The sequence below is a fragment of the Lonchura striata genome, chromosome 18 (genome assembly GCF_050655825.1).
Source record: "Lonchura striata isolate lonStrDom1 chromosome 18, ASM5065582v1, whole genome shotgun sequence".
Taxonomy (NCBI): domain Eukaryota; kingdom Metazoa; phylum Chordata; class Aves; order Passeriformes; family Estrildidae; genus Lonchura; species Lonchura striata.
Genome location: NC_140720.1, coordinates 4,896,493 through 4,910,253, shown reverse-complemented (window position 1 = coordinate 4,910,253; position 13,761 = coordinate 4,896,493). Strand labels below are relative to the sequence as shown.

General features: G+C 42.5%; 1 protein-coding gene across 1 annotated transcript; it reads right to left on the bottom strand.

Annotated features, from left to right (window-relative positions):
• Nucleotides 1-409: 409 nt before the first annotated feature.
• On the bottom strand, nucleotides 410-12,685 carry NOL11 (nucleolar protein 11). Its single transcript, XM_021537220.3, has 18 exons — nucleotides 12,528-12,685; nucleotides 11,058-11,171; nucleotides 10,299-10,355; nucleotides 9,592-9,737; nucleotides 9,277-9,334; nucleotides 8,617-8,755; nucleotides 8,001-8,210; nucleotides 7,623-7,699; nucleotides 6,837-6,960; nucleotides 6,056-6,159; nucleotides 5,733-5,807; nucleotides 4,766-4,950; nucleotides 4,399-4,524; nucleotides 4,025-4,240; nucleotides 3,462-3,540; nucleotides 2,562-2,654; nucleotides 2,159-2,266; nucleotides 410-1,855 (listed from the first exon to the last, which is right to left on the bottom strand). The coding sequence occupies exons 1-18, from the start codon at nucleotides 12,663-12,665 to the stop codon at nucleotides 1,742-1,744; spliced, it is 2,163 nt and encodes a 720-aa protein (XP_021392895.3). The 5' UTR covers nucleotides 12,666-12,685; the 3' UTR covers nucleotides 410-1,741.
• Between the last annotated feature and the right edge of the window lie 1,076 nt (nucleotides 12,686-13,761).

The following is a 13,761-nucleotide window of genomic DNA, read 5'->3' as shown; positions in this document are numbered from 1 at the left end:
CTCCAAGGAAAAGGGAAAGAACTTAACCTACAGCTGGATGGCATTCAGAACAAGTGAGCATATGCTCTTGTTTAAATTATTGAGATGCTTTGGTCCAGTCCTTCACTCCAAAGTATTTCATAACGTGTGTTAGGAATTGTATTCAGGAGTTCAGCTCCCAAATCAGTTCCAGGTATATGTTTCTAAGTCACCATGGCGTTACTGAGTAACATTACACTAGAGCTCAGCAGTGGACTGGAAATCAGGTGTAGGAAGGAAGGGCTTACATGACTTTTGCTGAGGTAATTCAATATAGTTCCAATTGTCACTTTATTTAGATGATGAAAACCAAAGTATATCAATATACTGATATATAGTAAAATGTGGCAAACCCCAGCTCAGGGAAGAAATGATGATGTCTGGCTCCAGATCAGAAGGCTGAAGGATACCTTTATTAAAACTATACTATATTACATTAATATACTATTTAAAGAGATACTATACTATTCCACATACTTACTTATTACTTACCTAACTACCTACAAACTCATGACCCTCTGCTGAGAGCCTGAGCCACAGCTGGATCCGATTGGTCACTGACCCCAAACAACCTTCACCAAAATCCAACCCAGCAATCACTGCAGGTAAACAATCTCCACACCACATTGCACATGGGGAGAACAAAGGAGCTGAGATAGATTGTTTCCTCTTCTTCTCTCTGTGCATCTCCAAGAAATCCTGAGACAGAATTATGTCTCTCTGTCCAGAGAATGTGATGTCACACTGATATGCTGAATTCTACTAATATTCTGTCACATAATTACTAAAAATAACATATTTGCTGTTCTGAAAAGGTACTGATTATCTTGTCCCCAACAATCCACCTTATACTTGACTCCAGGAAATTCAGCATTATGCTTTTGTCCCATTTTTCCCTATTCCAGGTGAATACTCCCACAGGTATCTTGCTACAAGTCAGCTTAAAGTGAATGCCTCATCAGAAGAATAATTCAACAGATACCTGTAAAATCTTCAACAAATATTGTCTACATAAAACTTTAGTTCATCACTCTGTATTTCAAAGAGTCAAAATCAATCTAAGATATACTTTGAAATGCTAGAATTCAAGCAGCATAAGTGACATTAACTAAGTTGAGGTGTTCAGTAGTTGAAAAAGTACTTATAGAAAACAAACCGATGTAGGTAAGAATGTTCTTATTTTAAATTCAAGATAAGTTTTCTTGACCAAAACATTGAAAGCAACTACTACCAGTGCCAAGAAGTCCCCTCTATAAATCTTCACCTGCTACTACAGGAGTTAACTTTTCAGACTTCTACATACATTTGGTACTGACAGTGTATAAATACAACTAAACATGTCACCTTCCAAAGTGACTTGAGTCTTTTAACTGTGTCTGCAGCTCTATCCAAATTATACAGCCCAAGACAGCAAGTTTATTCCCCCAGTACTTCTGCCACAACCATCTCGTGTTTAGCCAAGAATTGTGTGATATTCTAGGAAGTTCTCATGATCACATATCAAAATTCTACATGAAAATAGAAGCAAACATCCAGCTTCTCATCCAGTCAAAAAGAAAGATTTTAATACACAAGGTTCAAACTTACAACTCCCATGTAGCTACAAAGTAACCAGGCTCCTCCTATGTAGAAAACAACTTGTGACAGCCCCAATATGGAGTGCTAATACATCCTTGTCATAAAAGGAATCAACACAAAATAAATGTGTTAATGAACTTCAAATTCAAATGATTTCCAGCACTTCAATAGAATAGGTCTGAGATTCTCTCAGGAGGTTCAGTCTTTGTAATTCCCGCAAACTTCCTTCCATCTTGTTGAGTTCTGAGTAGAACCGTACCTGAAAAGAAGAAATCAGAGACATTTATAATAAAATACTTTAATTCTTTTATACATCATCATACTGTGGAACTATCTGTGGTTCTGCACAGCTTAAGATATTTAAACCAAAAATAAAGCAGCTTTTGAAATTCAAATGAGACAGAGGCAACTGCAATTCATGCTCAGGAAGGAGCATTCAGAGGAGGACAGACATTATTTGATTCACTATATAATTTGCTGTTGTTGGTCTTCCTCTGTTCTCAACATCCATATTCTGAATCCAACTGAAAATCAAATAATTATCCCAGAAAATGCAACTTACTTGGGCTCTCACAAACCTATGCAGGTTCGAAACCAAGTCCTTTGCTTCTGGAAGCATCGCCATGACAGTGAACTGAGCATCAAGTAACAGGCACATCCAATCCATGATCTGAAGACAAACAAGAAAAGTACACTTACACTTCCCAGTCTGGAAATAACACGTTTGGCTTTAAAAGCTGAACTCCGAGACATTAACTTTTAATGCAAAATGCACGGGTTCATATTTTCAGGTATATTTGTGTTTTGATTGTTAAAGTGTTACATTGACTTCATACAGGTTATGTTGATGGACAGCTCTTTGTAGAATGAATACAGATGTCAGTTGACTTTAGATATTCCCAAATACTCACAGTTACACACCCCAGAAAGAGAAGGAAGCACAGCTCTTAGAATGAGCTGCTCACCTGATTTATTGTGGGAGAGCGTACTCCAGGAAGAGTGGTGTTAACTTTTTCACTGCACTTCACATACAGGTAATATAAATACCTGAGAAATAGCTGAAAGTAGAAAAGTCAGAATATTTGTAAAGGACAAGCACATGGTAACATTCATAAGGATTTTTAAAAAATTATTTCTTGCTTTTGAATGCAACATAGATGCCTGTATACTACACATTAAAACCAAGTTTTCTGATTCTCTTACACCACCCATAGCTGGATGTTTGAAAATTCTCAGCAATATTCAGTGTCAACTGCATTCAGGGGTAATCACTGTTCCAGGAGATGTGTCAGAGCTGAGATCAGCTTTGTTTTGATGCGCAGCGTTTTTCTAAAATCACTGGAAAATCAAACATATCCTCAGGTACACAAAGTTCTTGAAGTTATATTTCAGATTTTGAGAAACGGGAGTTTTCTTCCCTAAACTGAGGTGATCTAGATTTGTATTACATTTGGGATTATAGAGTTTGTGTCTCATAATTTCTAAACTTCTGTCTCTGATAGGACTGACTAAATTACCGAGTTTTTTTCCTTTCTTAAAAAACATCTACATCAAGGGAAGGTATTATTACTTGCTAACAGAACATGAACTTTTTCCAGGTATGCTGGGTCATAAAGAGAGTTTTTTACTTACATCTTCTAAAATAAGAAACAGAAGAAATATCAAGAAAAGTACATAATTATATGGTAAAATGTGATACTCCTTAATATTAATTCTTATTAGGCATCCTAATTTCATTTTCGTACATTAGTTTGTTATTCAGACTCCTGAAAGAATGGTGAATTTCTCATATAAAATAGAAAAAAAATCTCTTCCCTTCACCACAAAATAAGTGCATTTACACTTTTTAATGTTAAAATACTTACAACAGCTTGTTGAGGTGGAAGATTTTTCAGGTGAGGCAAAAGAAATGTTTCAGTGTAAGCTGAATGGAGAACAGCATTTCTGTGCAATGCTATTAAGGGAATAACGTTGCAGGAAAAATACCAGTTTCTACAAACCAGAGTGAATTCCAAAGAAAATATTTCTCCAGATTTTTGAGTGAAATTCTATTTGAATCTTATTTCTGTCATGAAATATCGACAGCAACTGAGCCACTATGATATATTTACTTGAACAGCTCTGTCCACGGCAAGGGCGTAGCTGCCTGATGTGTTTTAACAGGCAAATATCCAAAGCACTGATACCTTTTCTCTTAAGTAGAGAAAAATGATTGCAAAAGTGTAATAAAACTAAGTTTAAATGGGTGTAGATACATTCTAAAAGCTAAGTGTTTCCATTTACATTTTAAACAGTTTTTCTACTGAGTAGGAACAGCTCTTAGAGAACTCAAACCTTTAGCACCAACAGAGGATGTGGCTTTTGGCAATACCAAATAAAACATCCCCAGCACATGCAATGCTCTGGCTTCCCTTCGTGCAGAGGATACAGCAACGCTGCCTTGCGAAGCCCAACGGGGCAGGATTCACCTTCGCTGCGGCTCTCCCTGGGGATTTTGGTATCACACATGTCCTGCTCCATCTCTGCACTGAAACCATTCTCCAGAGTTTCAGTCTTAAATCCCATATCGTCGTATTCAACATCCACATAACAGATGGCAGAATCTAGATTTACATCTATACTTTTAAGATATTCTTCACTCATGCTGTAGAAGAAAATTTCAGACACTTAACACTTTTAATTATCAGCTTTAAAATCAGCAAAGCCATCAACACGGATAATAAACTCTTTGCAGCTTATTATGAAAACAAAAGCAGACTAAAATTTTGGAAAGAAAAAAAGGAAAGACTGATTTTGAGTTACCTTAAAAATGCTTTCAGGCAAGCATAAGTAATTTCTTCAGGAATATCTGGAAACCGTTCTAGGCAGATTTGTAAGAGATGCATGTCTTTTTTCTCCAAAGCAACAGCCATTAAATCTGGACATAAACTATAAGAATATGAAATTAATAGGTTGCACAGTCTACGCTGAGAACTACACTGGCGACTAAGGTAGTAGTACTAATTTTCCTCTTCAGACGGATTTTTATGTAAACACCAACTTCATCAGAAAATAAGCACCTTTTGTAATAAATTCTGGTAATTCACAAGCAGCTTATAAAGAACCTTATTTCTACTTTTTTTTAACTTTAAAGACCGATTCTTACACTTTAAAAATGCAGAGTCACTACCTGTAGGACAAGTTTCGGGTTTCAACGATCTCCTGCAGGAAAGTTTGAGGGTAGTACTTCGGATTTCTTTTACATCTGTCTATAAGGGCAGTGACCACACAGCCAATGGTGGCTTGCAGATCTGGGGTCGGTGCTTTTGCCATTAGTTGTCTCAATTCAGTTTCCAACACATATGTAGAAGCATTCTGCAAAAGACAAATACTGTGCAACTCAGAAGTACAAGGCACATGTTTGAGAACTACCCTGGCATTAATTAGACCAAGTAGAAGCAGACCTATTTTGGAATTCAAATTACAAAAATTTACAGAAATCTCTCACCACTCTGTGTTTGGATAGGATAGATTCTCTCAAGCATGAAAGAGCTACATGAGGACATGCCTCACTCTGAACTCAGGTAAGCAGTAACTGCTCATGCATCCTGTTACATCAGTGACAATAACAAGGTGTCCAGCCACAGGTGAACTGTAGATAAGTTTCCCTTGCTGTGTGACCTATCACAGCACTTGCAGCAAGTTCTAGAAAGGAACTAAAGAGCTTATTGCTGTATTTACAGTGGAATTCCTGAGAATTTCTCTGACTTCCTATGGCCAAAATACCTTCAACAAAATTAAGGCCATAAATAAGAACCTAAACAAGCAAAGTTCAGATGAAATATCCTCCCTTATTTATTGTAAGAGACTGTCATTGAAAAGGAACAAATCTGTGCAAGTTTCCAGAACTCAGCTGTTATAAGCCATGTATTGTACAGTTCTCAAAACATGCTCCCATGACAAAACTTAATTTCATCATGCCCAAATGCTATTCTTGCACAATAGTGATAACAAGAGTATCCTTCCTCTCACCTGTTCATTGCAGCTTGGTCAACCTGATCTGTGCAAGAAGACATGGAAAGAGGTAACAGCTTAAGAGACACCTAGAATATTCTGGGAGTGTCTAAACCCTACTTGAGGATATTTGGGTTACTTACTTTGAGTTTTAGTAAGAGCTGCCCAACTGATAAGGTCCCTGACTGTTCAGCAACAGTGCTCCTTCTTGACCTTAACTGTGGTAAAGAAAAACACAGAGTTATTACTCAGCTCCAAAATATTTAAGGATTTCAAGCAAGATAAAAGAACAGTTCATGTCTCAGCTTGCTGTCCAAACTATAATTACTAACTCTAATTGCAGAAACAGTGTTAGAAACAATCAATAACAGATAAAGTGAAACTTCTTTCTGCTGCAACACCTAAGAATAGCAGGGGGAAAAGACAAGATAAGCAACAACCTCAAACGACCCTAATGCTAACTTACATTCATTCTGGACTCTCCTTTCAGAGCTACAGACTGCTGGGACTGAAAGGAAACCACCTGCTCTTCATCTTCCAGGGTATTCCAGTTCACAAATGAGGACACATCTGGGAACACACAAATAAAACTACATGAAGATAACACTTACAGCACATTTATTGAAGTATGAATATTGCATCAACTTCTTATGCTAATAGATACTTTCTAAACTATAATGCAAGTGATTTTAAGCCAAGAAAATTGCCAGTTTTATTTCAGTAGCAGGCAATTTTATGACCTTTTTTATACTGTTTCTCCATTTTGCCTCTGGGAGCAAGAGAAGTAAGTTATTACACAATTTATTCTGAGCATTACTTGCAATGTTTTACCAATGCCGTGTTTAAAACCACTATGACAGTACAATTTTAAACTGAAATTCACAAACTAAGGTTTGACATTGCCCTATCCAACCACAAACTCTTTGAAAATACTTTTTAGGAAAACAGCACTTCACTTTGTTCTCAGTATTCATCACCAGCATTCCAGTGTTCTCAGTAATTCCAGTATCTGAATGAAAACCCAGGTTAAGTGAAGCCACAATAAATTCAGAAATTTCTGTGCTTTGGTGTTCCCAGCACCAGTAGATTTAGCAGCCAGGAACACAGTACAGTGTGAAGTTGCTTCAAGCTGCTTAAACTCAAATAATTTTATAGGACTGTGTTAAAATAATTTTTATACAATTTCAGACATCTTCCTTTTACAAGATCTTTTCACTGTAATTATATATTAAAAAAAAAAATCTTACCAAGGGTTTGACTATCCTTGAGTTTTCCCACAGCAGCTGCCAAGGACGATGTTTCACACTTGTACAAAATTACAGTCAGCACTCTCCCATGAAACAGAAAAAATTTTTCCTCATAACACCACAACTGCAAAATATTAAAATGTATCATAAATGAGATAAGCAGAAAAGGGAGTTCCTGCACGATGTGTAACTCCTTACTGTAAACTTCAACTGGAATTCAGTGATCAGATTATTTTAAATTATTTGTGGTAGGTTTAACATTTGTTAGCAGCAGAAATTACAAGTGTTGAGTATTTTTCCAGGGATATCCTAAAATACAGTGGCTGCTCCATATAGTAGCATTAAGTAATTTGAAAATTTCACATTTTAAGTTTCCTCTTGTGCAATTTTAAGACAAAAGCAGTCAGCTGTTTGGTGTCATTTCACTTATTTGACTCTTGAATAGCTTGAAGTGCTGCTCAGCTGTTCATAGAATCATTTCTTTCCTCTACTGCAAACTGCCTGAACAGAACAGACACTGCTGGGTTTTGTGTTCAGTGATTTTATTCACACCAAATAATCATGACCATGAGACGTGACAAAACACGAAATGATTACAGAAATTCCTATAGGCCACCATTCTCCCAGAGAATATTCTGGCAGAAAGTGCTCATCAACTGGTCAGCATTAATTCTGCTGCAGAATTACTGCTCCTCCAGCAGCAGCAGAGCTCTGCAGCCCAACAGCCCCTTCCCTGCTGTCAAATGCACAAAGCTCAAGGACCCCAAACCCATGGCTGAGCTTTACCTGGCCACTGGTCCCCAGGGGCAACTCCTTTGAGGTTTGCAACGTCTGAAATTTTGTATTCCATACAGTCAGGTACTCTGAGGGAAGTAACAGATAGATGAGACCAAAAAGCAACATAAGCACTACATCTGCCTTTGCTACTTTCAGTTACAAATGCTGGAGGAAACAGAAATAACTATTTCAAAACAGCTCAGCCAGTATTTAGCATTAGGAATTGCATCACTCGGGTTAAATCTCAATTTAAAGAAAAGTTGGTTTTTCTGTGAAGAACTTTAAACCAGAGGCTGGGACAAGTGGGATGGCAGAGTTTTCTCACCCAGTCCTTTGCCCATGGAAATTTTAGATCTTATAATACCTTTATATGATTTTTCAAGTTACCTTTGGGCTTGTTCCCAGATGCAGCCAGACTGCCCAACACTGCAACGTGGTCTTTGTCAACGACAACTAAAGATGTTCCTTTCAGAACAGCTCCAGATACTGAAAGCTTTAGTAGTAGTGACTTGGACAAAATTTCTTCTTTTACTTTTTCCTCTTCTTCAGTATCTTGCTGTAGAGGTATCAGAACCTGGTACACAGAGTCATTGGAATCTGTCAAAAGGAAAATAATAATCACTCTTTTACAAATTTTTTTTGTGGAAAAAACCTGTTTGATATCATATGGCAAAAGGCCATCCAAAAAAAACCAGTATCCAGTGAATGCTGAAAGAGAAATTAATGCAGGATATTTAAAGGACTGATTATAATCCAAAGCAGCAAAATGAAAGTACAGCAATAAAAGTGCAGTGAGATCTGCAGGGTACAAGTGATCACAGGAAGGAACAGTTGGCCTTTGCAACCATTAACGTATCAGGAATCTTTCATTACTACTTGTAGCTGCTTTAGGAAGTTTAAAAAACTAAAAATATTACACAGCATTTCACAAATATGAACATTTAATGTCCTTTCATACAATTCTTTGCTTCATTATCACAACCCATTAACAAATATAACTTACACAAACACAGAAGTGTGACAGTTTGGTTTGTTATATGTGCTGTGAAACACAGTGGCTTGGCTGATTTCTGTTGTTCAAGCTTGTATTTGTGTAGACTACTCAGCTTAGGCTTCTGTACATAGACAAAAAAATTCCCATCCTAAAATAAAAAAAGAAAAGAAAATTTTCCCTTAATTTACACAAAGAAGATATAACAGAAATTCAGATATCAGTACTGCTTAACTTTGGATGTTGTGCAAAACTAGGAAATTGTATTTTCTATAGGACATACAGAATAATTTGGAGTAGTCTACAGACCAATAAGTAAAGAAAATTCTTATTTGATGCAACAAATGGATTTGCAGGAAGAAGCATTTGCATAAAGACAGATTCATGTATAATTCCTTTTTTAAAAACATACATCCTAGTCAATAGATCTTCACAATGGAGAGTCACAATGTCTACTGTACTTCATCTTATTACTTGTCCTCTGCAGTTCTGAGAGCCCAGCTTCTCAGCCCTGAATGCAACACAACTTCCATTTAACTGCTGTGTTGATTAAATCAGGATAATGATCCCACTAAAAGCTCTTAAAATCAAATAAAACCAGTGATGGATTTTGAAAAAAGCACTCAGGTCTCCTGCTATGAAAGTTTTTAAAATAAAAAGTGTTTTACTCACTTTCTCAGTAGTGAAAATTAAGACAGGTTGTTGGCCTTCCATAAAAGCTCCACTCCACCTAAAACCAGAAAGCTGGATGAACATCCTCCAAATTCTTGGTTTATACATAAAGTCATATCACTATACACAAGGCACCTTTTAACTTTTAGGAAATCTCTATAAATAACCCTTAAGATTTTAAAAACAAAATGTTGGAAGAAAACACTCAACCCCATGATGTTGGTCATTGATTTCCCCCATCTCCTCAAAAGAGGGAACAATTTTCACCATCATAATCAATTCCCCCAAGCAAGAATCACAAAGTGCAGCTCTTACCTGATGACCTCGGCTGAGATGAGGTTTTCAATCTCCTGCTGAGGAGCTTCCAAGAGCACATCCAGCGTCCGAGCCGCCCCTCCCTGGAACAGCACCACCGGCCCCGCCTGGGGAAGGGAGTGGATCCTGTACACATCTGCTGAGAGCTGCAAGAACAAAACCAGATCTCTGTTCTCTGCTGCACTACCCTGAAAACTGAGTGCTTTATTCATGATTCTCTCTTTTGCCAATAAGCTTTTAATAGAAAAATTATGAACCTTTAAGATTCTTAGCAACGTGGATCTGAATGTTGCTGATTTGCTGAAATGCCACAAATAATGCAAATCACTACCCAAAAAAAAGTCAGGAAAATGACCTGATGAGCATCACATTCCTGAATCACGTCAGAAAATACGTGATAGGGTCAGGAGGTCACACAACTGCTCTACAGCAACACACAAAGTGATGTTTAACACATCAACCAGCAGAACACAAAGATCTGTAATTGAACACAATTCATCATCTTTAGAAAGTCCTCAGAAATGCTGGCCTTGGCATAAAAATCATTCTAAGAGAAATATTCTGATGATAAAGTCAGTGCAATACTGCACAACATCATGAAGCACAAGTTAAGCTAAAATATAAAATGGCTAATACTACGAAAATTGGAGCGGTTTTTCTCTCCACCAGAATCCAAAACACATAGCAGAGAACACATGAAGACTTACTGTTGCTTTAAAGGCTTTGTCCAAGTTAATGTCTTCATTCTTCCATATTCTTAGAACCTTTAAGAGAAGCATAATTTTTAGGTGAAACAGTAACACACAGACTTCTCGTCACTCAAAATACCAGCAACTGCGAAAACACACAGGGAGCATGCATAGTGACCTGAATGGGAACTGCCCCAAGGAGGGAGCAGAAACAACAGGAATAAAAACCAAGCTCAGAAATCCTGAGTTGGAAAGAAAGGACAGGAAAGAATGAAGAAAAAGACACAGCAGAACTCTGAATTACAGTAGATCAGAGTGGTGGAGACAGGTGAGATACAAATCACCTGATTTTCACAAGCAAAGCAAGGCCAGGAATGATATTTCACCAACAACAAAGAAAAGCCAAAGGCTCAGCATGATCTAAGCAAATGCTACATAAACACAAGAGAGACTTTTAACTGTGAAACAAGAGCAGAAAACCAAGGATGGGTGTGTGAATTATTGTAACCATTCCACAATCACGCAACTGTCAATGTCACCCAGGATCCAACAGAAGTAACTCATCCTTAGGGAGTGCATGCACCAGGCACTGAGCATCTCCTGTGTCCAAGGGCCACCAGACCATGGTGCTCAGCACAGAAGCTGCTCATGTCACCAATGTGCCAAGGCTCCCCACACTTCCAACCAGAAATGTCACACTGCTGATGTTTTCCTACCTACGTTCCCTCAGGAGCACCCACCAACTCCTTCCCTCTCCAGAAGGATGAAGGCTCTCACCTTGTCGTCGTGAACGGCGATGAACTCATGGGTTTCAAAGTTGCACACGACAGGACAGGTGAGAATCTGCCCATGCTTAACTGACCAACAGCCCAGGGGCTTCTGATCCGAAATCTACAGAGTCAGAACAAAGACACTGCAATTCAAATGTAACAGGTGAAAGACCACTTTGGGGACTTCTCTCATGACAGAAAGGAAATGCGAGGCAGTCACACCTGGTCTGAATTAGAATATTAAAATATGCAAACTGCTATACTCAGAAATTCCTCTTGAGCATTCCTGTTACCAACTCTAACACCAACAATTTCAGAATAACAGGAAAGAACTCTACTTTAATTAGATTTCTTTTCATGTAAGAAATAACTTTTCCCTGTAACAGTCTGAAGGGCTTATGCCATGAAGCACAGGTACAAGGCATGGCTTTTTCAAAAGGTCAATATTCATTTTATCACTAGTGTAATTTGTTTTTACATACTAATACAATCACACACAGACTGCGCTTTTTCTCTTCCTATTTAAAGGTGAGTTACTGAGACCAAGAGCAGTGGATTTTGCAGTCTGAACTCCTGTTCTGTGTGATTCACAGCCAAGGGCACTCAAGCCCCTCTCCTCCCTCCAGAGTACACTGGGCACATTAACAAAGTTGTGTTGTCACATACGGACTTAGCAGGGGGAATAAACAACCCAAAGGAGGCTGTATCATCAACCCACTTAGATCATGGAATGCTTTGGGTTGGAAGGAACTTTAGATCACCAAGTCCCACTCCCTGCCATGGACAGGGACACCTGCCACTGTCCCAGGCTGCTCCAAGCCCTGTCCAGCCTGGCCTGGGACACTTCCAAGGGTCCAGGGGCAGCCACAGCTGCTCTGGGCACCCTGTGCCTCACCTCCCTCGCAGGGAACAATTTCTTCCCAGTATCTAATCTAAACCTACTCTCTGTCAGTATAAACACATTCCTGCTTGTCCTGTCACTACCGCTTGGATGTGACAGTCAACTTGAACCAGAAACTCAAACACTTGCCTTAAAGTTCCTTATTATGGTCTATGGAATAACAGAGACCAGAACATATTTCCATTTTCAGGTGCTGCAAACAAGTCTTCCTGCTGCCAGCAGGCCGGCAGCTGACACTGAGCTGACAGCCCAGAATCTGGCACTGCACGGACACGCACCTGTGGCTTCGGGAAAATGTTTTTGGGACGGGGAACGGACACATAACACCAGCAACAGGAGAAATACGCCAACAAGCGCCCGAGCCGCCCCGTGCTACCGAGCAGAGGGAGCGGGGAGCAGAGCACGGCCGGGCCGGAGCCGTTCCGGGGATGGCGGCGGGGGACAGCGGGGCCGGCCCGGACAGGCCGGGACGGAATCAGGGAACCGGCGCGGCGCGGCCCGGCCCTGCCCGGGCCAGCCCCATGCCGGGGCTGCCCGGAGCGGCGCTGCCGCCTCCCGAACGCGCGCGCGCGGTACCTTGAAGAGCGTGGCGGCCCGGCCGCGCTCGGTGAGCAGCACCAGGTCGCGGCCCGGGCCCGGCTCCAGGCACAACCCGGGGCCGCCGCCGCCGGGGCCGGGCCCGCGCAGCGTGAAGCTCTCGCACAGCGCCGCCATCTTGGCCAGGCCCGGCTCTCGCGAGAGTTGGCGCGGCGCGCGCAGCCCCGCGAGAGCCGGGGCGGGGTCGGGACGGGGAGCGCGCGCTGCTGTCGCGCGGCCCTGCCCGGCCGGGCCCCGCCTCCCCGGGCGCGCGGGGCGGCCCCGCGGCGGGCGGCGGCTGAGGCGGGCGGGCCGCGCGCCGGGGGCGGGAGGCGCTCTCGGTGCCGCGACAGCTGAGGAGAGCGGCAGCGGCTGCCCTGGGGACAGCGGGACACTCACGGGCCCGCGGGCACTGCCCTCGCCCGCGTGTCCCCTCCCCGGGGCACTCCGCGCTCCCAGCCCACCGCTCCCGCGGCCGGCAGCGCGGGCTGTATGCTAATGAGGCGTCCGATTTACGCTAATGAATGGCGCACGTGCACGCCAACGAGAGGGGTCACGGCTCTGGCAAGGAGGGTCACGTGTATGTTAATGAAGAGGTCACGTGCGCGCTAACGTGCGCGGGCACGGGCGGTGAAGGCTCCGCTGGGGCTGAGGGTGCGCGCGGGGCCCGCCCGTGCCAGTGCCCTGTGCGGGACAGGCTGCGGCATTGTCCCCGGGCAGCGGGAGTGTCCCCGGGCAGCGGCACAGGGTGCGGGATTGTCCCCGGGCAGCGGGAGTGTCCCCGGGCTGCGGCACAGGGTGCGGGATTGTCCCCGGGCAGCGGCACCGAGCGGGATTGTCCCCGGGCAGCGGCACGGGCTGCAGGATTGTCCCCGGGCAGCGGCACAGGGTGCGGGATTGTCCCCGGGCAGCGGCACCGAGCGGGATTGTCCCCGGGCAGCGGCACAGGGTGCGGGGATTGTCCCCGGGCAGCGGCACAGGGTGCGGGATTGTCCCCGGGCAGCGGCACCGAGTGAGGATTGTCCCTCTGGGACACCGCCGACCGCGCAGTCGGAGGGTCCCGTTGGGGCTTTCACCGCTTTGTATTTTGCTGTGTAGGATTTTGGGTGTGTGCAGATCTCGGTGCAGCCCCACCCCAGAGCAGGAGGCCAAGGTGTGCAAGGTCAGTGCGGGTCCCGGGGTTCACCTTGGGCCCTGCCCCACCTGGCTCCGGTGGCCGGGCACGGTGACCCCG